Source organism: Hypanus sabinus, chromosome 9, assembly GCF_030144855.1.
Source record: "Hypanus sabinus isolate sHypSab1 chromosome 9, sHypSab1.hap1, whole genome shotgun sequence".
In the NCBI taxonomy this organism is placed as follows: Eukaryota; Metazoa; Chordata; class Chondrichthyes; order Myliobatiformes; family Dasyatidae; genus Hypanus; species Hypanus sabinus.
The window spans coordinates 107,262,747-107,287,361 of record NC_082714.1 but is presented as its reverse complement, the minus strand read 5'-3'; the positions used below and the strand labels follow the sequence as shown (position 1 = coordinate 107,287,361).

The window sequence follows — 24,615 nt, the reverse complement described above, 5'->3', positions numbered from 1 at the left end:
ACTATATTTAGAAGCCAAATGGTTGTCATCACAATGTAGTGAATGCAGTACAAAGGCAAGCAGATACTTCATTATTAGGTGGTTTCACAGATGTTGCTTTTTTCTAAAATAATGAAGCCCACACCAACTTGAATTTCTTACTTATTACCTTACTCCAAATTTCCATCTCATTTTATTTTAAAGACGTTGTGTTTTAATGTATATGACATTAGCGCGAGTACATTTACAGACACTTCCAGGAATGGTGACAAGATTTTAAAAGCAACTGTAAGACTTAAATGTCATCCCTCCTTGGTGAATGCTAAAATAAAATGGAAGTCTGTAAGATGAAATGTGGAGTGGGATTGTTTTGTGAAAGTGCAAGAACCAGTCCACAACAATGTTTGAGAAAGCCAAGGGAGTACAAGTCTGCAGTTGTAATAGTGGAAAGTGGTGAACAACAGGTTCCTTTGAGCTGAAGGTGGTAAGAGATAAGGGGGATGCAGATGGGAAAGTAACAGTGTAAGAGGTTTTAAAGGGTATATAAGAGGGGCACTTTCTTTGTGCAAGTGGGAGAGTTCTGTCTTAGGTTAGGTCAGGCCAGCACTAGTGAACAGGAAGTCAGTCATTCTTGTACCCCCATGGAATGTGCAAGAAGATGACAGAAATTTGAAAAGAACAAGTCGCATCAGAAGTGGCTCATACTTTGAAATAGCAAGTGAGAGAGTAACATTGTTGCAGGGTGGGAGCTATTTGAAAAGAACAAGTCTGGTCAAGTGAATTTTACTTCTTGTGCCAATGAGAAGAAGCGAGCTGTAAGCAGAACGGCCATTGCAGGAGCAGCCATAGCATGAGTCGACCGGTGAATCGTCAGGCTTTCACTCAACAGGCAGAGGATAAAGGTGGTGAGTCACTCTTTATCATTTGTTTTGACTGTGGAAATAGGGCCTGAGAAGTTGAAGCCAAAGGTATAACAAGTTCAGCGAGAAGATTCTAGGAAGTGACTTAGGTGAGTGTAAAACACGAAGGTTTCAGGGAGATGGCACACAGGTAAGAGCAGGTTACGTTTTTTTAATTACCTGTATATCCTTAGTCTCACGACTGTGAGTGAGCAGCCAGAGGTTATGTTGCACAATGACACTCATAACATAGGCAGAAAGGGGAAAGAAGTGTTGTGCAGAGATCACAGGGAGTTAGGAAAGAGGCTTAAGGCCAGGACCTCCAAGGCAGTAACCTCTGGATAATCTCCAGTGCCTGGTGCTGGTCAGGGCAGGAATACGTTGATAGCGCACATTAATGAGTGGCTGAGGAACTGGTGCAGGGGGCAAGGTTTCAGGTTCTTGAATCATTGAAACTCTTCTGAGGCAGGGGTGACCTGTATAAGAGGGACAGGTTGCACCTAAACTGGAGAGGAAACAAAATCTTGGCCGGGAGGTTCATTAGTGCTACTCAGGAGCATTTAAACTAGTTTGGCAGGGGGATGGAACCAGAGCATCAGGTTAGAAAGTGGAGGGATGCAGCAGAAAGTAGAAAGGGCCAGTAAAAACAGGCAGGAGCACAGCAATAGATACGATAGGAAGACTAGTTTGAAGTGCGTGTACAGGGAACTATGATGTTCTGGACAGGAATGAGTACATAATGTCCCAGCCTTCTAATATTTTAGAAAAGATAGATAGGGAGAAAAAAGCGTGGGGGGGGGGGGGGGTTGTTGCACTACCAATCATGGACAATGTCAGAGCTGCACTCAGAGGGGACATAATGGGAGGCTCATCCACTGAGTCTATATGTGTAGAACTCAAAAATAAGTGTACAATCACTCTGATGGGTCTCTACTAATAGCCACTGAGACATCAAGAAACAGATATGCAGGCGGATTAAGGAAAGGTGGAAAAACAATAGGTTGTGGCCATAAAAGTAGTAAACTGGGACCTTCTAGTGCAAGTCAATTAAATTGGGCAGAATTTATTTTAGGTACATACAGAAGGATTTCTTAAATCAATATGTCGATAGCTCAACAAGAGAAGGGGCTGTTCTGTATCTGGTGTTGGGTAATGAGTCTGGCCAAATGATCGACCTTTCAGAGGGAGAAAAGTTGGAAAACAATGAACACAACTGATTAAGTTTTTAGACAACTATAGAGCACAGACATTACAGGAGACTATTAAACTGGAGCAGGACAAATGAGAATCAAAATCAGGTTTAATATCACTGATATATGTCATGAAATACATTGTTTTGCAGCAGCAGAACATTGCAATACGCAAAAATCTATAAATTTACAATAATACTAAAAAAGCAGTGCAAAAATACAGTAAAAAAGAAAAATCTGTGATAAGTGTACATGGGTTTACTGTTCATTCAGAAATCTGATGGCGGGAGGGAAGAAGCTGTTCTTCAAACAGAGTGTGCCTCTTCAGGCTCCATACCTTCTCCTCAATGATGGCAATGAAAAGAGGACATCTTCTGGACAATGGGAGTCTTTAATGACAGGTGCTGCCTTATTGAGGCAGCACCTTTGAAATGTCGATGCTGTGGAGGCTAGTGCCCGCGATGGAGCAGGGTGAGCTTCCAACTTTCTGCAGCTTTTTCTGAATCTATGCAGTGGCTCCTCCATACCAGACGCTGATGCATCCAGTTAGAATATTTTCCATGGTAGATCTGCAGAAATTTACCAGGGTCTTTGATGACATCCAATTCTCCAGCAACTCCTAATGAAATATAGCTGCCGATGTGACTTCCTTGTACTGCATCAATATGTTGGGCCCAGGTTAGACACCCAGGAACATTAAACTGTTCTCACTTTCCACTACTGATCCATCAATGAGGATTGGTATGTGTTCCCTTGACTTCTCCTTCCTGAAGTTCACAATAAATTCCTTGGTTTTACCAATGTTGAGCTGTGATACCACACAACCAGCTGAAATATCATACTCCTGTACACCTCCTTGACCATCTGGAAATCTGTTAACAATAGTTGTGTCATCAACAAGTTTACAAATTGGTGATGATAAACCTGATTCTGATTCAGATAGTGTTTGAACTGTAACTAGCCACACAGTCATGGATGTAGCAAGAGTAGAGCAGTGAGCTAAGCACGCATTCTTGAGGTGCGCCAGTGTTGATTGTCATTGAAGAGATGTTATTACCTATCTGCACTGACTGTGGTCTCCCAGTGAGAAAGTTAAGGATCTAATTGCAGAAGGAGTTGCAGAGACCCAAGTTTTAGAGCATGTTGATTAATACTGAGGATACAGTTGTGTTGAATACTGAATTGTAATCAATAAAGATGTCCTTGACCACTCCTAGCAGTTGAATGGGAGAGACTTTTAATGTTCTGCCAGGTACACCATCAGGGCCTGATGCCTTGCGAGGGTTCACTCTCTTGAAAGACGTTCTGACATCGGACTCTGAGCCAGTAAGCGTAATTGTTTTAAGATGTTTAAAAAATCTACTGATCCTCAAAACCAGTGAATCCCAGACTGCAGACTCAGGTCACAAATGCAGTGTCCCTTTAAAACAACAGAAGCACAGATGCAGTTAAAATTGAAATTCAGAGCTTTCAACCACTCTGGACAAACATAGTCTCTGGAAAATAAAATTAAAGACCTCCGAGCAAGACTGCTGTACCAGAGGAACGAAAGGGATTGATGTTACTTTGCTTTACAGAAACATTTCTCGCTGGCACCATTTCAGATGCAGTTTCACCATTCTCCGCAAAGGACAGCTCAGCCTTTTCAAGGTAGAGGAGGTTAAGTACGTTTTACGATTAACTCATCATGGTGTAGTGGCTCTGTCTCAGTCCTGATTACCCGACCTATAACACCTGGTGGTCAAGTTCTCCATCATCCTGGTAGCGGTGCACACTGCAACTCAGGCCAACATCAGACAAGCTCTGGAGAAGCCGAGCACTGTAATCAGCAGTTACAAAGCTGTACACCTGGATGCCTTTCCTATCATTGCGGGGCATTTCAACCAGGCCAGTTTGAAGTTGTCTCTGAACTACCACCAACATCTCACCTATGGAACCAGAGGAGCTAACACACTTGATCACTGTTATACAAACATCAAGGATGCTTAACATCCACACTTTGGAAAGTCCAATCACTTGGCTGTACTTCTACTCCCAGAATATAGCAGAGACTAAAGACGGTAGTACCACTGATGAGGACCAAGAAAGTATGGTAAAGGAAGGCAGAGGAGCGCTTACAGAACTGTTTTTGAGTTAGTGGACTGGGCAATATTCAGGGACTCATTTTCAAATCTGAATGACACCAACTTTATTAAAACCTGTGAGGATGAGTGTGTGCTTTTGACAACTTACCAAACACACCCAATATTAAAACAAAAGTTGTGGGAATCAGGAGATTCATAGGACTAGATCTGTAGCATTCAAGACTGGTGACCCAGACACGACCTACAGAAGGGTGAACAAGCCATTCTGGTTGAAGTTCGAAACAAAATCGGACGCACGTCAGCTCTGGCAGAGTTTGCAGGCCATTACTTTATATATTTTTGAGATACAGCATGGCACAGGTCTTTCTGACCCTTCGAGCCATGCCATTCAGCAATTTTCATTTTAACCCTAGCTTAATCATGGTACAATTTACAATGACCAATTAACTGGGTACATCTTTGGACTGTGGGAGGAAACCCACAGGGAGAACACACAAACTCCTTACAGACGTCAGTGGAATTGAACTCTGATGCTCCAAACCAACACCAAAGCCTCCTAATACAAACAAGATAAAATCTGCGGATGCTGGAAATCCAAGCAACACACACAAAATTCTGGCAGCATCTGTGGAAAAGAATACAGTCGATGTTTCAAGCTGAGATCCTTCAGCAGAACTGGATAAGATGATGAGAAGTAGATTTAAAAAGTGAGAGATGGCGAGGGAGAAACACAAGGCGATAGGTAAAACTGGGAGGGGTAAAGATGAAGAGCTAGGAAGTTGATTTGCATAAGAACATAAGAAATAGGAGAGGCCATCTGGCCCATCGAGCCTGCCCCGCCATTAAGATCATGGCTGATCAGTCCGTAATCTCAGCTCCATCTACCTGCCTTTTCCCCATAACCCTCAATTCCCTTACTATATAAAAACCTATCTAACTGTATCTTAAATATATTTAATGAAGAAGCCTCAACTGCTTCCATGGGCAGAGAATTCCACATATTCACCACTCGCTGGGAAAAACAGTTTCTCTTCATCTCCATCCTAAATCTTCTCCCCCGAATCTTGAGACAATGTCCCCTAGTTCTAGTCTCACCGACCAATGGAAACAACTTCCCTATTATTTTATGTATCCTTTTCAAAAGTTTGTATGTTTCTATAAGAACCTCTCTCATTCTTCTGAATTCCAGAGAGTATTGTCCCAGGCAACTCAATCTCTCATAGGTTAGCCCCTTCATCCCTGGAATCAACCTGGTGGATTCCTCTGCACTGCCTCCAAAGCCAGTATATCCTTCCATAAGTATGGAGACCAGAACTGCACATGGTAGTCCAGGTGCTGCCTCACCAGTACCCTGTATAGTTGCAGCATGACCTCCCTGCTCTTGAGTTCAATCCCTCTAGCAATGAAGGCCAACACTCCATTTGCCTTCTTAATAACCTGTTATACCTGCAAGCCAACTTTTTGTGATTCATGCACAAGCACTCCCAAGACCCTCTGCACAACAGAATGCAGCAATCTTTCACCATTTAAATAATAATCTGTTCTTCTATTATTCCTTCCAAAGTGGATGATCTCGCACCTACCAATGTTATATTCCATCTCCTAGACCTTGGCCCACTCACTTAACCTATCTATATCCCTCTGCAGACTCTCCACATCCTCTGTCCAATTTGCTTTTCCACTCAGTTTAGTGTCATCAACAAATTTTGCTACACTACACTCAGTCCCCTCTTCCAAATCATCAGTGTCAATGGTAAACAGCTGCAGGCTCAGCACTGACCACTGCAGCACCCCACTCACCACAGACTGCCAACTGGAGAAACACCCATTTATACCAACTCTCTGCCTTCTATTGGTTAACCAATACACTACCCATGCCAATACACTTCCTCTAACTCCATGCATCTGTATCTTATTTTAAGTCTCTTGTGCAGCACCTTATCAAAAGCCTTCTGGAAATCCAAGTACACAACATACACCTGTTCCCCTCTGTCCAGGGCACTCATTATGTCCTCAAAGAAGTCCAGTAAGTTTGTCAAACAGGACCTGCCCTTTCTGAACCCACACTGTGTCTGTCTAATGGAACCACTCCTTTCTAAATGTTTCACTTTTTCTTCCTTAATGACAGCTTCAAGCATTTTCCCGACTACAGATGTTAAGCTAACTGACCTATAGTTGCCATTTTTTGCATACATCCTTTTTTAAAAAGTGGTGTGACATTTGCTGTCTTCCAATCCGCCAGGACCTGCCCAGAGTCTAGAGAGCTTTAATAAATGATTACAATGCGTCTACTATAACCTCCACCAATTCCTTCAGTACCCTGGGATGCATCTCATCAGGACCAGGGGACTTATCTACCTTCAGGCCCTCTAATTTGCTTATCACTATCTCGTTAGTGACAGTAATTTTATTGAGGTCCTCACCTGCCATTTCGGCCATACCATCCTTCTTTGGCATATTAGACATGTCCTCTACTGTGAAGACCGACAAAAAATAATCATTCAATGCCTCAGCCATTTCCTTATCACCCAATATCAATTTCCCCTTCTTGTCTTCCAAGGGACCTATATTGACTTTAGCCACCCTCTTCCACTTTATATATTTATAAAAACTTTTGTTATGTTTTTATATTTTGTGCTAATTTACATTCATACTCCATCTTCCCCTTTCTTATTTCTTGTTTAGTTGTTCTTTATTGTTTTTTAAAGTTTTCCCAATCCTCCAGTCTCCCACTACTCTTTGCAACTTTGTACACATGAGCTTTTAATTTGATACTATCTTTTATTTCCTTAGTTATCCAAGGCTGGCTCTCCCCACACTTACTGTCCTTACTTTTCTGTTGAGCACTGAAAAATCTCTTTGAAAGTATTCCCTTCCTCAACTACCCTACCAAATAGCCTGTGCTCCTAATCCACATTAGCCAACTCCTCCCTCATCCCGTTGTAGTCTTCCTTGTTCAAGCATAAAAAACTAGTTTTAAGATCTATTTCATCCTCCATCTGTATGCGAAATTCAATCATACTATGATCACTCTTTCCAAGAGGATCCCCGACTACAAGATCATTAATCTTACCTGCCTCATTGCACAGGACTAGACTTAAGATAACATTTTCCCTTGTCGGTTCACTAACATGCTGCTCAAGAAAGCCATCACGAATGCATTCTATGAAGTCATCCTCAAGATTTCCTTGACCAACTTGATTCACCCAATCTACGTGGAAGTTAAAATCCCCCTTGACAACTGCCATTCCGTTCTTTCAAGCCTCAGTTATTTTTTGGTTAATCGCCTCTGCAATATTTTTATCAGGTGGCCTATAGACAACACCCACCAGTGATTTTTTTTTTCCCTTTACTATCCTTAATCTCTACCCAGATGGACTCAACATTCTGCTCCGTAGATCTTATATTGTCTCTCACAATACCCCTGATCTCATCCCTAATCAGCAGCGCCACCCCAGCTCCTCTGCCTTCCTGCCTATCTTTCCTTATTACCTGATACCCTTGGATATTTAATTCCCAGTCATCTCCACCTTGCAACCAGGTTTCTTTAATGGCCACTAAATCATATGCCTTGTTACTGATCTGTGCCACAAGTTCACTAACCTTGTTTCTAATTATACTACAGGCAATTAGATAAAGTGCCCTTATACTCATTGTCCTTTTAGAATCTAAGTGACCAATGCGACTTTTGCTTTTTACTTTTATGCACTCTGCTCTTAGTTTTTTCTTCACTAACTCTAGCTTTGGTCTCTGCATCACTTCCCTCTTCTTTTCTGTGTGGGTTCCCACTCCCCTGCCATATTAGTTTAAAGCCTTCCCAACCTCCTTTGTGAAAGAGATACAGGGCTAGAGAAGGAGAATCTAAAAGAAGAGGACAGAAGGCCACGGAAGAAAGAAAGGGAGGGGGAGGAGCACCAGAGGGAGGCGATGAGTAGACAAGGTGAGAGGGGGAAAAGAGGATGGGGAGTAGTGGGGGGGAGGGAGAGGAAGCATTACCAGAAGTTCAAGAAACTGATGTTCATGCCTTCAGGTTGGAGGCTACCATTCAGGGCCCCAAACAGTCCATCCAGGTGAGGAGACACTTCACCTGTGAGTTTGTTGGGGTCACATACTGTGTCCGGTGTTCCCAGTTATGGCCTCCTGTATATCGGTGACACCCAACGTAGATTGGGAGACCGCTTCACCGAGTATCTGCCAGAAGAAGCAGGATCTCCCAGAGGCTACCTATTTCAATTCCGCTTTGCATTCCAATATGTTTATTCATGGCCTCCTCTACTGTCGCGATGAGGTCACATTCAGGTTGGAGGAACACCTTATATTCCTTCTGTGCAGGCATGAACATTGATTTCTCAAACTTCCAGTAATACCCCTTCCCCCCCCCCCCCCACCTTTTCCCTCTCTCACCTTATCTCCTTGCTTGCCCATCGCCTCCCTCTGGTGCTCCTCCCCCCTTTTCTTTCTTCCATGGCTTTCTGACCTCTCCTATCAGACCCCCCCTTCTCTTTCACCAACTTCACCCCTCCCCCTCCTGGCTTCACTTAACACTTTGTGTTTCTCCCTCCCCTTCTTCCACCTTTAAAATCTACTCATCTTTTTCTTCTCTAGTCCTGACGAAGGGTCTCGGCCCAAAACATCAACTGTCCTCTTTTCCACAGATGCAGCCTGGTCTGCTGAGTTCCTCTAGCATTTTTGTGTTCCAAGAACTCCTAAGTCCATCCCTCCCAAATATATCTGTTTATCACAATTTCCTGTTGGAAATTCAGGGATTACTAAGGCACAGACTGCAAGATGTGATTCTTTGTATTTGTTGATACAAGAGTCTCTTCACACTGAAGCAACCCTCTATTAAATTGTGTGGCATATCTGCTATGCTAATTGGGAATGTTCGGAATCAATCTAAAAGTTCAGACAGAACAAGGCATTCAAAATTTTTTTGTCAATTAGCAACAATAGATTTAAATTATATCCAAATTCGTAACTCCACGACCAGGTATATCCCTTAGCTTTGTCATTAATAGCAAGTAACTGCACCTACTCAATAGATGCAAAACAGTGGCGTTATTAACATAACCAATAGATCAGATCAATGCTCTGCAGTTTTACTACGTCCAGGAATGAACAGCAGAGGAAAATTGGTTCCAAGAATATCTACATACACAACACTGGCACCCAAATACAGATAACAAGACTGAAGCATGCACAACTACTTTCAAACAGAGTTGCCAAACACACACATACACACACAATTAATAATGATCATCATATGAAAAGTAAAAATGCAGATGCTGGAAGTCTAAAATGTAATCAGAAAACACAAGAAACACTCAGTGATTGCAGCATCACCTAAGGAACGAGAAGAGTTTAATTTCAGGTTGAAGACAGTGCATTGAAACCCAAGTTCCACTAAGACACTCAGCCAATTTGACTCACGCAACATAATAAAGAAATAAGCGTATTCAATACGATGGATAAGCCCTGCTAATAACATAACTACAGCGCTAACAACCTACAACTGCAGAGTAGTCACACCTGCTGCAAAAATGTCACGGGAAAACAGCATGAGTAAGTGACTGACAATGCAGAAAATTTAAAAGAACAGTAACTAGAAATCTGAAATAAAAACAGAAATGATTTGAATGCTCAGAAGGACATGTAAAGAAAAACAGAGTTAATGTTTTAGAACAAAGATATGAAAAATTAAATCCGTTTGAAGTTGCAGGGGGGAGGGATAGAGTGACCAATGGTGGAGATCAAGGTTGGTCAGAGGACAACTGCACTGGTGCCAACATAGCTAATCTGTTTTAAGGCAGGCAAGAAGAGAAGAATGCACAAGGGCAGCTGGTGGAAAAGGGAGATGTACAACACAGAATTGCTGGAAATAGGAAATAAAACAGAATCCTGGAAATAATCAGATCAGGTATCAACAGCAGAAGGAGAATAATGCTATTGTTACAAGTGCATGACCTTATATGTGAATTGACTAGGTCTGACACAATCAGGAAAAACTAGTAATCTGAAACCATTGAATTCAGTTCTAATCTCTGCTGCTACATCATGCCTAGATGGAAAATAACTGTTCAAACTTGCAGTGGTGGGCTTCACCAGAAAAGGAGTAAGAAGATTTTAAACATATTGATGCTTCGCTGCACGCTTGAGTGCTTGGTGGGTGGGGGGAGGGGGGATTGTTGCTTTACTGCTGCTTACGCGTGGGAGGGGGCTTTGGGGTTCCAACATTTAGCTGTCATTCATTCTTTGGGGCACCCCTCTGTTTTCGTGGATGGTTGTGAAGAAAAAGAATTTCAGGATGTATATTGTATACATTTCTCTGACATTAAATATACCGTTGAAACCTTTGAATGGAGGTGTTCTGTAAAGCAGTTAGCTAATATGTATGGAGATTACACCGTGGACACCATGTAATATTCTAGACTGGTAGGAAATGTAAGTGAATTGCAGCTTCATCTTGGATGACTGCTGTAGGTCCTAGATCAGGGGTCAGCAACCTTTACCACTGAAAGAGCCACTTGGACCCGTTTCCCACAGAAAAGAAAACACTGGGAGCCGCAAAACCCGTTTGACATTTAAAATGAAATAACACTGCATACAACGTTTTTTTTGCCTTTATGCTATGTATAAACAAACTATAATGTGTTGCATTTATGAAATTGATGAACTCCTGCAGAGAAAACGAAATTACATTTCTGCATGCAACAAAAACATTTTGAACTCCGAAAAAAAGACGTTGGGTTGAAAGTTACTTTTAAGTAAAATATTCAATGTCTATTTGAGTCCTTCTTGTATTTATGAAAAACGCCGAACTTAAATTTTCCGCCAGCAGCAAACCAAAAATAACGTCAGCCAGCTGTCATCCTGAAAAATGAAAGGACTATTTCACTGAACAATGAAAAAATATGAATATGAGTAAAATAATAGGCAATTAAAATATTTATCATACTTGGTTAATGGGATTTCTGCTCCTGGACCTCAGCGCACAGCGTCTGCACATCAGGGCTGTATGATGTCACCTTCATCTTTACACAGGATCGCAAGCTGTCATCTGTGAGGTTTTCAATATCACTCCATTTGTGTTTCTGAGCAAGAACGGCCTTCTGACGGGCAACATCTTCAAGGTCTGCTGTCAAGCGTCTAAACTTGGACACCCATATGTCTTTGTCGGCTATGTCGGCCAGTTCCATCTCAAGATCAGGTTGACTCACACCTGCCAATGCAGTCGTATTCAGTAGGGAAGGATCGATGCTTAAGGGAGTGACCGGGAAGGATAATGTGTTTTTTTCCTCTCTGAACTCACAGAAGCGTTTCCCAAACGATGTTTGCATTGCGATGATTGCAGAATGTAAATACTCCGAAATTATCATGTCGTGACCTTGTTTGAACTCTCTCAAATTGGGGAAGTGAGACAAAGTGCCTTTCTGTAAATCTCTGGCAAGCACTGTCAACTTGCGCTCGAATGCCAAAACATCCTCCAACATGTGCAGGGCTGTACGTCCTTTCCCCTGAAGAGCTGTGTTCAGCGTGTTCAGGTGCGCTGTCATGCCTACCATGAAGTGTAGCTTTTCCAGCCACTCTGGCTGTTCCAGCTCAGGAAAGGTGAGCCCTTTGCTGCCCAGGAAAGTTTTCACTTCTTCCAGACACGCGACAAAGCGTTTCAGCACCTTCCGTCTGGACAGCCAGCGATAAAAACACGTTGTAGCGGTGTCAGTAAACTGCAGTCAAAGATAGCTTTATTCGAACTAAACAGCCTTGCTTTTCAGCTTCCCTCAACCCAGCCCCCATGGACGCAGATGCTGCAAAAGACGCGTACTCACAAACCCCCGTAGGCTATCTCCCTTAGCCGGAATGCTGGCTAATTGTGAGCCGTTTTATGATGTGGCAGGAAATGTGTCGCTACACTTAGGTTGTACAAGATCACCATAATTACATTTCAAAAGCTAACAAACTAACATAAAATACATTTTAATTAAATACTGACCAATTATTTCCCAAAGCCACAGGGAGCCGCAGCACAGAGGTGAAAGAGCCACAAATGGCTCGGGAGCCGCAGGTTGCCGACCCCCGTCCTAGATGGCTGTAAGTGTCAGAGTTAACGGCATCTGTTGTAGTTCTATGGTAGTGTGAGATGGTGAGTGTTGGGAATGGAAGCATGAGAAAGGGAAGTTTAAAAAGCTGAACAGGGAAAAATCATTGCATAATCAGTATATACAGAGGTTATTCTCAATCATTGGAGCTATGGCTTCAGTTCTGCTCATGTTGGGCCCCACGGATCACTAAATTCCAGGGCACATTATAGTCTTAGTCAGAATCAGAATCAGGTTTATTTTCACTGGCACGTGACGTGAAATTTGTTAACTTAGCAGCAGTTCAATAAAATGCATAATCTAGCAGAGAAAAAATAAACAAAATAGAATAATAAATAAACAAGTAAATCAATTACGTACATTGAATAGATTACAAAAAAAAGTAAAAAAAAACAGAAATACTGTATATTAAAAAAAAGTGAGGTAGTGTCCAAAGATTCAATGCCTATTTAGGAATTGGATGGCGGAGGGGAAGAAGCTGTTCCTGAATCACTGAATGTGTGCCTTCAGACTTCTGTACCTCCTACCTGAAGGTAGCAGTGAGAAAAGGGCATGCCCTGGGTGCTGGAGGTCCTTAATAATGGACACTGCCTTTCTAACACACTGCTCCCTAAAGGTTTCCCGGGTACTTTGTAGGCCAGTACCCAAGCAGAGATTAATTCCAAGTTATAATGATGTCTGGACTCAAAAAGACCTGTTGGAACACAAGCTAAGCTACTTCTGAAATGAGTGTGATTGGAATAGGGTGTAAGGTGATGCATTTGACGGTCATACCCGAGTAGGACTTACCCCGTGAACAGCAGGCACCGATGAGTATTGTGAACCAGAGAGAACTGGGTGCAAGTGCAGTTTACAGAGAACAGCCACGTATATAGACAGGGTGGTGAAGGTGGCATTCGGCATGACGGCCTTCAGTTAGAGCATCCATCGAGTTTAATAGTGACATTACATTGCAGTTATATCAATCATTGGTGAGGCTACAAATGGAGTACTGTGTACTGTTTTGGTCAGCTTGTCACAAGAAAGACACTGTCAAGTTGAAGGGGCTGTAGAAGAGATTTATGAGAATGTTACCTGGACTAATCGGCCAGAGTAATAAGGAGAGGTTGGGCATACTGGAGTGCAGCTAGAAGTTTATGAATCATGAAGGCTATGGATAAATTGGATAGGCATAGTCTTTTCCCGTGGGTTAGAAAGTCCAAAACTAGAAAGCACAGGTGCAAAGTAAAGGGAGAGATTTAAAAGAGACCCGAGAGGTAACTTTACAGAGGGTAGTGAGCAACTGGATTAATCAGGCAGAGGAAGCGGTGAAGGTGGATACAGTTACAACATTTCAGAGACATTTGGTCACGAGATGGGGGTGGGGGGGTGTTGCTTGGAGGGTTATGGATAAACAAGCAAGGAGGTTGTTGTGGTCAAGTGGATCATTTGGGCCAAAGGACCTACTTCCGTGCTGTATTACTCTATGACTGATCTCCCAAATGTAAACAATGGCAGTTTCTCTCATCTCTCCACAGACTTAAGTTTTTATTTTGTGTACCATTCGAGTAAATCTCCCCGCACACTCTCCCAAGGTGTTGGCACCTTCTTATGCAATGCTCAGAATCCCAAAATAGCCTGACAAGTGTTTTGATAAATGTTCAGTATAACTTAAAAACTTTAGAATTCTGTATTGCTAAAAGGCCAAAAATTTTGCTCCTATTAGAACAGCTCTATAATCAACCTATGCTACAATGACCTTAATACAAATACCATTATTAACTACGATGATTTCATTGAGACAATATCTGCAAGACCTCCATAGTTTTGTACTCCTAAGGTCTTGTTATAAACATCAACACACTAATTTGTTTCCTAATTTCTTGCTAAGTTTTATTTTACCTTTCTGCATCTCATAAGCCAGCATACCCTTCTGGAGTATTAATTTTTTCATTCTTCCAGCAGCCCCAATTGATTAGCTACTTTTGTCCCCTCAATCTGCATACATCTCTTTGCAGTCTCCATGTGTCAAAGCTCGCTTGTCCACCTGATTTTGTAACATTAGAAAACTTGGGTCTAATGAACAATTGGACTTAGAACATCTCCTGTTTCTCTCTTATAAAGCCCAACCTGTTGAGTATGTCCAGAAATGTTGTTTCTGACCTTGATATACTACAATATCTATTTTTATAAAGTTTTTAATAAAAAGTTGTGAACAGATGTGGTATCGCATTAGAAATAGTTTGCAAGTGAAAGTAGTCTACTTGATGTTGATTCCTTTTACCCGTCAATCTGTCCAACCTTAAGAATCTTTTTCATTAACTCAACATTTATGTTGTAACTATGAACAGTTTTATAACACTTGAAATTCTCCAATCTGTCACCAGTTTCCATTTCCAGAGGATTGAATGATTGTAGCCAAAGCTTCCCTATTTTCACCACTATAACTCCATTATGGAATTCTACCAACAATGGGTAAAACATGCAGCATTCTGCTATAAAAACACTGCACTGAAATGGTAGTTCTTCTGTCACTTCAGAAGGATTACAAGACACTATAATGTACTCACATGTACTGAGATATAGTGAAAAACTTGTTTAGCATACCATCCATACAGATCATTTTGAAACTTAAGCACTTTGACATAGTAAGGGAAAAGCAGTAATAGAATACAGAATATAGTGTTACAGTTAGAGAAAATACAGTGCAGGTGGACAAAATAGTGCAAGGTAAATTGGGAGGCCAAGGGTTCATTTTTTTTAGTCTCAGAAGAAGTGGCAAAAGGAATATAGCATATGGAAGGGCATGGTCATGCACTTTGGCAGAAGGAATAAAGGAGTGGACTATATTCTAAATAGGGCGAAAATTTAAAAATCAATGGTGCAAAGGGACTTGGGAGCTCTCGCGCAAGCTTCCCTAAAGATCAACTTGCAGGTTGATTTGGGGGTAAGAAAAGCAAATACAATATAGCATTCTGTTAAAAGGAACTACAATACAAAAGCAAGGATGTAATGCTGAGGCTTTATAAAACGTTGGTCAGACTGCACTTAGGAGTATTGTGAACAGTTTTGGGCCCCCTTAAAAGATATGTTGGCATTGGAGAGGTTCCACAGGGGGTTCACAAGAATTATCCTGGGATTGAAAGGGTTAACACATGTTAACATGAGGAGTGTTTGATGGCCCTGGGCCTGCACTCACTGGAGTTTAGAAGAATGGGTGTGGGTGGGGGGGAGAGAGAATCTCATTGAAACCCATCTGATATTGAAAGGCCTAGATAGAATGAGATGCAGAGAAGATGTTTCCTATAGTGGGAGAGTCCAAAACCAAGGCACAGCCTCAGAATTCAGGGATGTCCGTTTACAACAGATGAGAAAAAATTTCTTTAGCTAGAGGGTGGTGAATCTTTGGAATTATTGCCACAGACAGCTGTGAAGACCAAGTCATTGGGTATATTTAAGGTGGAGGTTGATGGGTTCTTGATTAATCAGGGCTTCAAGGGTTATGGGGAGAAGGCAGAAAAACTGGGCTGAGGGGGATAATAAATCAGCTATAATGAAATGGCAGAGCCGACTCAATAGGTCAAATGGCCTAATTCTGCTCCTATGTGTTACGGCCTCATCAGGATCACAGCTGATATTTCATTTCAATGGCAATTTCCGATCCTATCTTCATAACCCTTTGATTCCCTTAATATCCCAAAATTTAGATTCCAGTTATGAATGAACACTTTGTCAGAGAATTCCAAAGCTTCACCAAACTCCACACGAAGGGATTTCTCACATTAACCCAAAATGGCCTACCCCTTTTACTGAGACTATGGTCCCCAATTCTATACTCGTCAGCTAAAGGAAACATCCTGATAAATTTTCCTTACCAAAACAATTTAGTCTTCTGAACTCTTATGGAATACAGACCTGGTACTCAACTCTCCTCATACAGCAAACCCACCTTCCCTGGAATCAGTCTAGCAAATCTTCACTGCATTCCTTCTGTGGTAAGTATAGCCTTTTTCCAGACAAGGAGATAAAACTGTATATAATACTCCAGACGTAGTCTCTCCAAGGCCCTGTTTAATTACCATAAGGTATCTTTATTCCAGTACTTAAATTATTTTATAATAAAATTCAACTTGCCACTTGCCTTCCGAACATTTTGTCACTTGCTGGGTTTCAGCAAAATACATACAAGGACATTTTGGGTAATTTTGATAGGTATCAAAGAATATTGAGGAACAGTGGACTGTGGAGTACAAATTCATAGATCATTTAAGATGGGAACACAGATAGATAACATGGTTTGGAAGGCATATCAGAAACTCTGGGCTTCATCAGTCATGGCATTGAAAGCAGAAGGAAGGAGTTTATGCTTCAAGTTTACAAACCCCTGACACATCTTAGCTGGAGCACTACGTGCAGTTCTGTTCACCAAGGTGTATGAAGGATGTCATGTGGCAGAGGTGTTAAGGAAATTTGCTAGGATTTTGCCTAGAATGCAGTAGTTCAGTTATTAGGAGACAGTCGAGAACCCAGGTCTTTTCACCCGAAGCAGAGGTGGTTAAATGAATGGGGGAAGCATGATTGAGGATTTTATAATAATGAGGGGTATAGATGGGTAAAGGACAGACAAATTCACCCCATATCAGAGGTAGGTAAAACCAGAATACAAGATGTTTTGGCCAAGAGAGATATGGAGGAGGTATGAGGAGGACCTTTGTCACCCAAAGAATGACAAGTGCCTTGAATGCAGTGCTTAAAAGGGTGGGTGAAGCTGGGTCACTGAGAGCACTTAATCACCTATTTAAAATGTCCGGACACTTGAATTGCTTAGGCATCAAGGACTATAGACCAAATACTGGGTGATGAGGTTAACAAGGAAGAGTACCCACTAGTCAGCATGGATGAATTGGTCAAATGGGTTGTTTCAATGCTGTGTGATTCAATGAATATTGATATTCAAACACTCACTATTTTAAACATCATCTGCTTTGTATGCTTATATGGATAGCTTCACATTTCCTAGATTATATTACATTGCCAAATTCTTGCTCACTCAGTTTATCTACAATCCACTTTACATCCTCCTCCCTCCTCAAAATCCTGCCTAGTCTGGTATCAGCAGCAAACATGGGAATACAAGATTTGGTCCTCTCCGTCAAATCACTGCTGTAGACTGTGGCAAAACTGGGGTCCAAGCACACTATACATCATAGTCTGCCAACCTGAGAATTATTTTATTCCCCACTTTTGCTCCTGTCCCATAACCAATTCTCTATCAAAATCAGTGTATTAACTCCAAACTCATATGCACTGTGCTGACTTTCATGCAAATTTATCAAAAACCTTCTGAAAAATCCAAATTCACCACTTCCACTGGTTTTTCCTGAGTCACTTCTTCAGAACTCCCAACAGATTACAGAATAGTCAGACTTTCTTCTAATAAATTCAAAATGACTGCTCAATTATTCAAACCAATTGGCACTGCTATTACATCCTTAAAAATTGACTGTAACAGTTTCCCTATTTTAGATGCCTTCAGACCTGTAGTTCAGTTTTCTCCCACTCCCTCCCCCCCCATTTTCCAACAAGATAGAGTTGGCAAACCAAGGCAATATTCTGCAGTATAGGTACAATACTTCTAAACATACCTCTTTTGAATTACTCGCACAGCAATTTATAGCATATAATTTCTCTTTAAGAAATGTACTTTTAAATCAACTTCATGATCTTCTGAAGGACTCGGTGGACAAAGATCATCACCATGGCCGGAAGTGAGGTGGGCGTGGGGAGGTGACTCTAGCCAGGCTGAAATGCAAAGGGATGAGATGAAATGAGACACCCTCCCTCAACCCAGCATTTTGTGAGCAAATGTGCAGTCGGTGAAGAAAATTGGGGACCTGATTGCTGTATCAGAGGGAAATGAGAGATTATTGTGTTCTATGTTTGAACGAGACATGGCTTACTCCCAGCACGCCAAATACGACTATCAGATCCTAGAATTTCGATTCATAGGATTAACCCAACTACTGATTTGGAAGAGGCAAATGTGGAGGTGTGTTTTATGATAAACTCTTGGTGATGTTCCGATGTAGCGATCTGTCAAACTTGTTACCCTGATATTGAACACCTAAAAGTCAAATGCCACCTGTTCTATTTACCTAGGGAGTTTCCATAATCCTGACCACAGTTTACTTACCACCAGCACCCAACTATAATCAAGAGCTTGAGTTACTGCATGATGCCATCTCCAAACAAGAAACAGTCCATCCCGATGCATTTCAAATCGGTCGGGGATGTCAACAATTACCACCAGCATATAACCTGTAGCATCAGAGGTCCCAACACTCTACATCACTTATACTAACATAAGGAATGCCTACCGTTCCTTGCTCAGACTGCATTTTGGTGAAATCTGATCAGCTGGCTACCTTTCTCCTACCCGCATACAGGCAGAGGCTAAACAGCAAAGTTCCAGAGATTAGAACAACAAAGATGTGGTCACAGGAGGCTATGGGACTGCTTCAAGTTGGTGGACTGGGCTGTGTTCAAGGACTCAGCTGCGGATCTGAATGAATACACCATGGTTATCATGGACTTCATTAAAACAGTTGTAGACGAAGGTGGCCCCATAAAATTATTCCGTCTTCCCCAACCGGAAACCCTGGATGAATGATGAGATCCGCAATTTGCTGAGGGCCAGCTCTGAGACATTCAAATCTGGTGACCAAGTTATAAGAGGTTCAGGAATGATCACTGGAAAGCCATCTCATGGGTGAAGTGACAATTCCCGACTAAACTTGAATCAACAAAGGACACTTTATAGTTGTGACAGGGTTTGAATACCATCGTCTCTAATAATGGTAAATCAAGTGGCATAGGTGACAACAGTAGCACTTACATTCACGGTGATGAAGTGTTTTGAGAGGTTGGTAATGAAACATATCAACTCCTGCTTGAGAAACCAGTCCACAGCAGATACTACCTCGACGGCTCTTCAGGCAACCCTGGAACATCTGGACAGCAAATATGCATACATCAGGATGCTCTTTATGAACAACTCAACATTCAATACCATCGGCCCCTCAAAATTAATGAAGAAACTTCAAGTCCTTGACCTCAATACTTTCTTGCGCAATTGGATCCTCGATTTTGTCGCCTGCAGACCCCAGTCAGTTCAGATTGGCAACAGCACCTCCTCCACGAATTCCATCAGCAGGTTCATAATGCTATGTGCTTAGTCTTCTGCTCTACTCGCTTTACGATTATGACTGTGTAGCTAAGCGCAGCTCCAAAGCCATATTCAAATTTGCTGACGATACCACTATCATAGGCCAAATCAAAGGTGGTGACAAAACAGTATGTAGGAGGGAGATTGAAAACCTAGTTGAGTGGTGCCATAACAACCTCTCATTCAATGTCAGCAAGACCAAGAAGCTGATTATTGACTTCACAAGGAGGAAACCAAAGGTCCACAAGCCAGTCCTCATCGGGGATCAGAAGTGGAGAGGGTCGACAGCATTAAATTCCTCAGTGTTATTATTTTGAAGGACCTGTCATAGGCCCAGTATGCAAGTGCAATGATGAATAAAGCACAGCAGTACCTCACATTCCTTAGGAAATAGTGTGGATTCAGCATAATATCTAAAACTTTGACAAACTTCTATAGATGTGTGGTGGAGAGTACACTGACTGGCTGGATTACAGCCTGGTATGGAAACATCAAAGCTCTTGCACAGGAAATTCTACAAAAAGTAATGGATACGGCCCAGTCCATCACAAGTAAAGCCCTCCCCATCACTGAATGCATCTACATGAAGCGTTACCACAGGAAAACAGCATCCATCATCAGGGATCTTCATCACCTAGGACACGCCCTCTTTTTGCTGTGATCAGAAAGATACAGGAGCCTCAGAAGACACAACACCAGGTTCAGAAACAGTTATTGCCCTCAACTATCAGGCTCTTGAACCAAACAGGATAACACCATTCAATTTCACTTGCCCCATCACTGAAATGTTCCCACAACCTACGAACTCACTTTCAAGAACTCTTCATCTCACGTTCTTGATAGTTATTGCTTATTTATTATTTCTTTCTTTTTGTATGCCACCTTGAGCACACTGGGTGAAAGTCCAAGTTGATGCAGTCTTTCACTGATTTGATTATGGTTATTCTATTCGAATTTATTGAGGTTCCTGCAAGAAAATTAATCTCAGGGTTTATATGATGAATTTATGTACTTAGATAATAAATTTACTTTCAACTTTTTAAGTAGTAGGATCATATTTGCAGCAACCAAGTTTCTGGTTAAGCTGAAGCCAAACAAACTCCAGAGGAAAATCATAACTTAAGGGTATTATTCTTTATCATTAATTATTTATAATGGATAGAATGGCCTTCATTGTTAAAGAGATCGGTCACAGAGAGAGCCAAAATAAGCCAGTGGGAAACAAAACACATGGAAAGTTCCTGTTATTTTCAGGTGCTCATTCTGATACATACTTGGTCTTGTTGGAACCTGAACCAGCAAAGGAAATGAAACTTCCGTAGCATTCTAGCAAACTCTAAAAAGCATTAAGACCCATCTACCTGACTACAAAGTTGCTGTTGACCATCCACTAGATGACTTCATTTAATGAATGTTATGAAACATAGTCAAAACACATCTTAGCGCAGCAATTTCCCTTCTAAAGTTGGAAAACAGCTTAGCTCCAAGAAATCTTTTCAATAAAGTGTCTGCATAGCAGAAGTAAGTTGCTCAATTGGGATGAATAGTAGAATGCTTCACATGGCTTCAGTACACTGAACATGAAGGAATGAAACAGCTCACCATCTTGTATCCTACATAGTGGAATATGGATGGGAGATTATTTGAGATTAGGATAAAGATCAGCTCATACTGTGATACTTTAATTTACTGGATGTTAATGGATGTTACCCACAATATTCAACAATATGGCCCTTCCTGAAATTCTACCACGAAGACCAAACAAATCCAATGGAAAAATAGAAACAGCAATACTCCAACAATTGTGAGAATGTGGAAATTGCTACCAGAGGAATAGCATGAGGAAGCTACATGTAAAGGAGCGGAAAATGGAAGGTAACACTCACAGGTTCGATATGGCATAAACTCAGTATTACCAAAGGCAACAGCTGGCAAGTCAAGTTCAGGCTATTTACATAAAAAAGCACATTTTCAAAGATAACTGCATAAATTAGCTGAAAATATGCTTGACAAGTGGATGCTTCAATGTACCCCAAATACTTCAACTCTTTAGCATTCTACAAGACAAAAAGGCACCATTTCAACATCGTTTAAATTCTTTTTTGCTACCAATACCGAAATACTTCAAAAAAGATTGGAGGCAAAATTATGTTAGATGCTTTTGAACAGTTTTTACCAAACTGTCTTGAATGAAATTTCTATTGGTAAACACAGTAGTGAGTTGGTCAGCCATTTCTGTTTCAGTCAAGTCTACGTTACAGGCCAACTACAATAGGTTGGTGCTTGCTTTGTTAACTTACAATTACCTTGCTGAACCTTGCAGACCACAACTGTTTCTGCATCTATTCCAGCAATGCTATTGTATTTTAATATAACAATGCATCAACACTGACAGCTGATTCAACTTCTCAACAGAGTCCAAACTGGTGCAAGGAGCAGCATGGTAGCATAAAGGTTTGTGCAAACACTTTACAGCACCAACAATCGGAGTTTGATTCCCGCTGCTGTCTGTAAAGAATCTGTACAATCTCTCTGTAATTGTGTGGGTTTCCTCCCACATCCCAAAGACTTATGGTTAGGGTTAGTAAGTTGTGGGCATGTCACATTGATGGCGGAAACTTGATGACACTTGCAGGCTATCCCTAGCACAATCCTCGCTGATTGAAACAGATGAAGAATTCTACTTCAATTCCCCCCAATGTCAATATTTGCTCTCCTGAATCCAAATGCAGTGCAAATAGAGCCTGAAGGAATCCTATGCTGCTTCCTTCTCTACTTCTCAAGAAATCACACAAGGGCCATTCCTTAATGGAAAACTACAGTATTTTGATGACAATAGTCAAGAATGACCAAACTCTCAATCGTCCTTATATGGCATTTACAACACAGTATCATTTCAGAATAGCTCTTGGAATTACCAGAACAGATCAAGTTCTAGAGTTTAAAATCTGGCATGAACAGAGCTGAGAAAATACCACTGAAAACTACTGGGAGGATGAGGGAAACACTCAAATGGTAAGGGAAAACCTGTTTTGCAGAACTCTTGATGGATTTTAGCCTATGTTAATTTCAGAACAGATCTAAGGTCCCATTTTACAGAAGAATTCGCAAAGAGCAGCTTGCAACTGCTTTGAAATAAGGGTCATCACAAAAAAATCAAATTTGTCCCATTGAGTAGGGGAAGACAAGAGAAATCTGGAAACAAACAAGAAACTGAAGATACTCAACATGTCAAGCAGCATCTGTGCGGGAAATGGACAGATAATATTTCAGGCTGAGACTTTTCATCTAGACTGGTGAGATGAAGAGTCAGCCTGAACTGCTGAGTCCATTCCCCAGTTGTCCCAAATGAATCACCTACCTCACATCACTTGCACCCTCTCTCCACGGGACACCCATAATTGTCCCCTCCCCCCCACAACTTTTCCAGCTGTTTCATTTGGGACCTTGCCTTGCCGTCTGCCTCTAACCTCGGAGACTTTAATACTTCCCACTCCCCTGACCTTATTCTCTTCAGTTACAGTGCTTTCAAATTGATTTGGATAGGAAGAGTCAGCCTGAACTGCTGACAGTCCATTCCACAGTTGCTGTCTGACAGAGTTTCTCCAACTTCATGTTTGTTGCTCTCGATTCCAGCATCCGCAATCTCTTGCATGTCCAAGAGAAATCAGGACGCTTTGTGGAGAAGAAATAGTAAGAAGGAAATGAGGGGAAGAATATTAAAGAAAAGCAAACAAATGTGTCAAAGGAGGGATGGGATAGCTTTACAGCACAGAAATGTGCCTTGAGCCCAATCTATCTTTGTCAAACATGACGCCTATCTATGCTACCCCCACTTGTCCACAGCCCTTTACTCATTTCCTATCCAAATCAATTTGAAAGCACTGTAACTGAAGAGAATAAGGTCAGGGGAGTGGGAAGTATTAAAGTCTCCGAGGTTAGAGGCAGACGGCAAGGCAAGGTCCCAAATGAAACAGCTGGAAAAGTTGTGGGGGGGAGGGGACAATTATGGGTGTCCCGTGGAGAGAGGGTGCAAGTGATGTGAGGTAGGTGATTCATTTGGGACAACCACTAAAGAGAAAAAGGTTCTAGAAGGTGGAACTCATTCTGCAGGATGTAAGGAGCTTGAGCAGATCATGGAACAGTAGAGGGTGTCCAGAGAAGGAGTATAAGTAGTATACAAGGCAAATCAGGGTGTTTGGGAGGGCTGGGGAAAGGAAGAACTCAGAAGGAATAGTACTCATCTTGAGGGCATTCTTGAGGAGGTCAAGCATCGGGGCGAGGGGGAGGGATGGGGAAGTGAGGTCGGGATGGCGTGTGGGGGGGGGATGGATGGAGGAAGGGAAGTAGGATGGATGGAGGGAAGATGGAGGGGATGCAAAGAGTGAGGGAAGATGGTGGGGGATGCAGGGAGGGAAGGTGGGGGGGATGCAGGGAGGGAAGGTGGGGGGGATGCAGGGAGGGAAAGAAAGGTGGATGGAAGGATGGAGGGAGAGTTGGCTGCCGGCGTCTGACCAGCCGCTGGTCCAGTGATGTGCATACCCTGATCAGAGCGAGCCCGGCTCCCCCCACCCCCCTCACAGCAGCACCGAAGCCAAACTTGCGGTGAGAGGGCAGTAGGCAGCACTGGACGAGCCCGCAGCACGGCTGCAGAATTGACCTGACGGCTAGCGGGTACCGCGGCATCCGAGGCTCCAGGCTCCGGCCTACGCGCCCTCCTCGCCAAGCTCAGACGCGAAGGACGTCGGAGACTGCCGAACAGCGCTCCAGGAAGAGGGGAAGATTGTGGAGAACGCCACCCAGGGCAGTAGCCCCCGCCGCTTACCTTTGAATTTGAGCTCGTTGGGCGGCTCCAGTACGAGGACCTGCTCGGTGCGGGCCATGGCGGACAGAGCGGCACCGACAAGAGGAGTGACCGAGGCAGAGCAGCGCGTGACGTCACGCCGGCCCGCGACCGCCGCCAGCGGCGCCAGGCCGCACTGCAACACGCCTGTCAGTCATGTCCCGGCTCCCGGCTCCCGGCCCCCGGCCCCGGACCGGCACACGCGGTCCGTTGCAGATCGGGAGAACCCTGTACCACGCCCCCAACAAACAGCCCTGCCGCACACGACAGGTGCATACTTTAATTCCCAGGTAGCTGCGAAGCCCCTAATCTAACACGCC

The 24,615-nt window shown here is 42.5% G+C and overlaps 2 protein-coding genes across 3 annotated transcripts in view; both read right to left on the bottom strand.

Moving 5' to 3' along the window:
• The window catches only part of vapb (VAMP (vesicle-associated membrane protein)-associated protein B and C), a 76,971-nt gene extending 52,561 nt beyond the window's left edge, over positions 1–24,410 (bottom strand). Inside the window, exon 1 of one of the 2 annotated variants that reach the window (XM_059980372.1) lies at positions 24,278–24,410. In XM_059980372.1, the coding sequence (XP_059836355.1) occupies positions 24,278–24,335 (58 nt within the window). In that variant the 5' untranslated portion in view covers positions 24,336–24,410. The remainder of the gene's footprint in view (positions 1–24,277) is intronic. The other variant, XM_059980373.1, reaches the window with a different exon arrangement.
• On the bottom strand, positions 10,897–11,870 carry LOC132398889 (uncharacterized). Its single transcript, XM_059978721.1, has 2 exons — positions 11,108–11,870; positions 10,897–11,022 (listed from the first exon to the last, which is right to left on the bottom strand). Exon 1 carries the CDS (start codon positions 11,712–11,714, stop codon positions 11,112–11,114), a length of 603 nt encoding a protein of 200 aa, XP_059834704.1. The 5' UTR covers positions 11,715–11,870; the 3' UTR covers positions 10,897–11,022; positions 11,108–11,111.
• Positions 24,411–24,615: the final 205 nt, after the last annotated feature.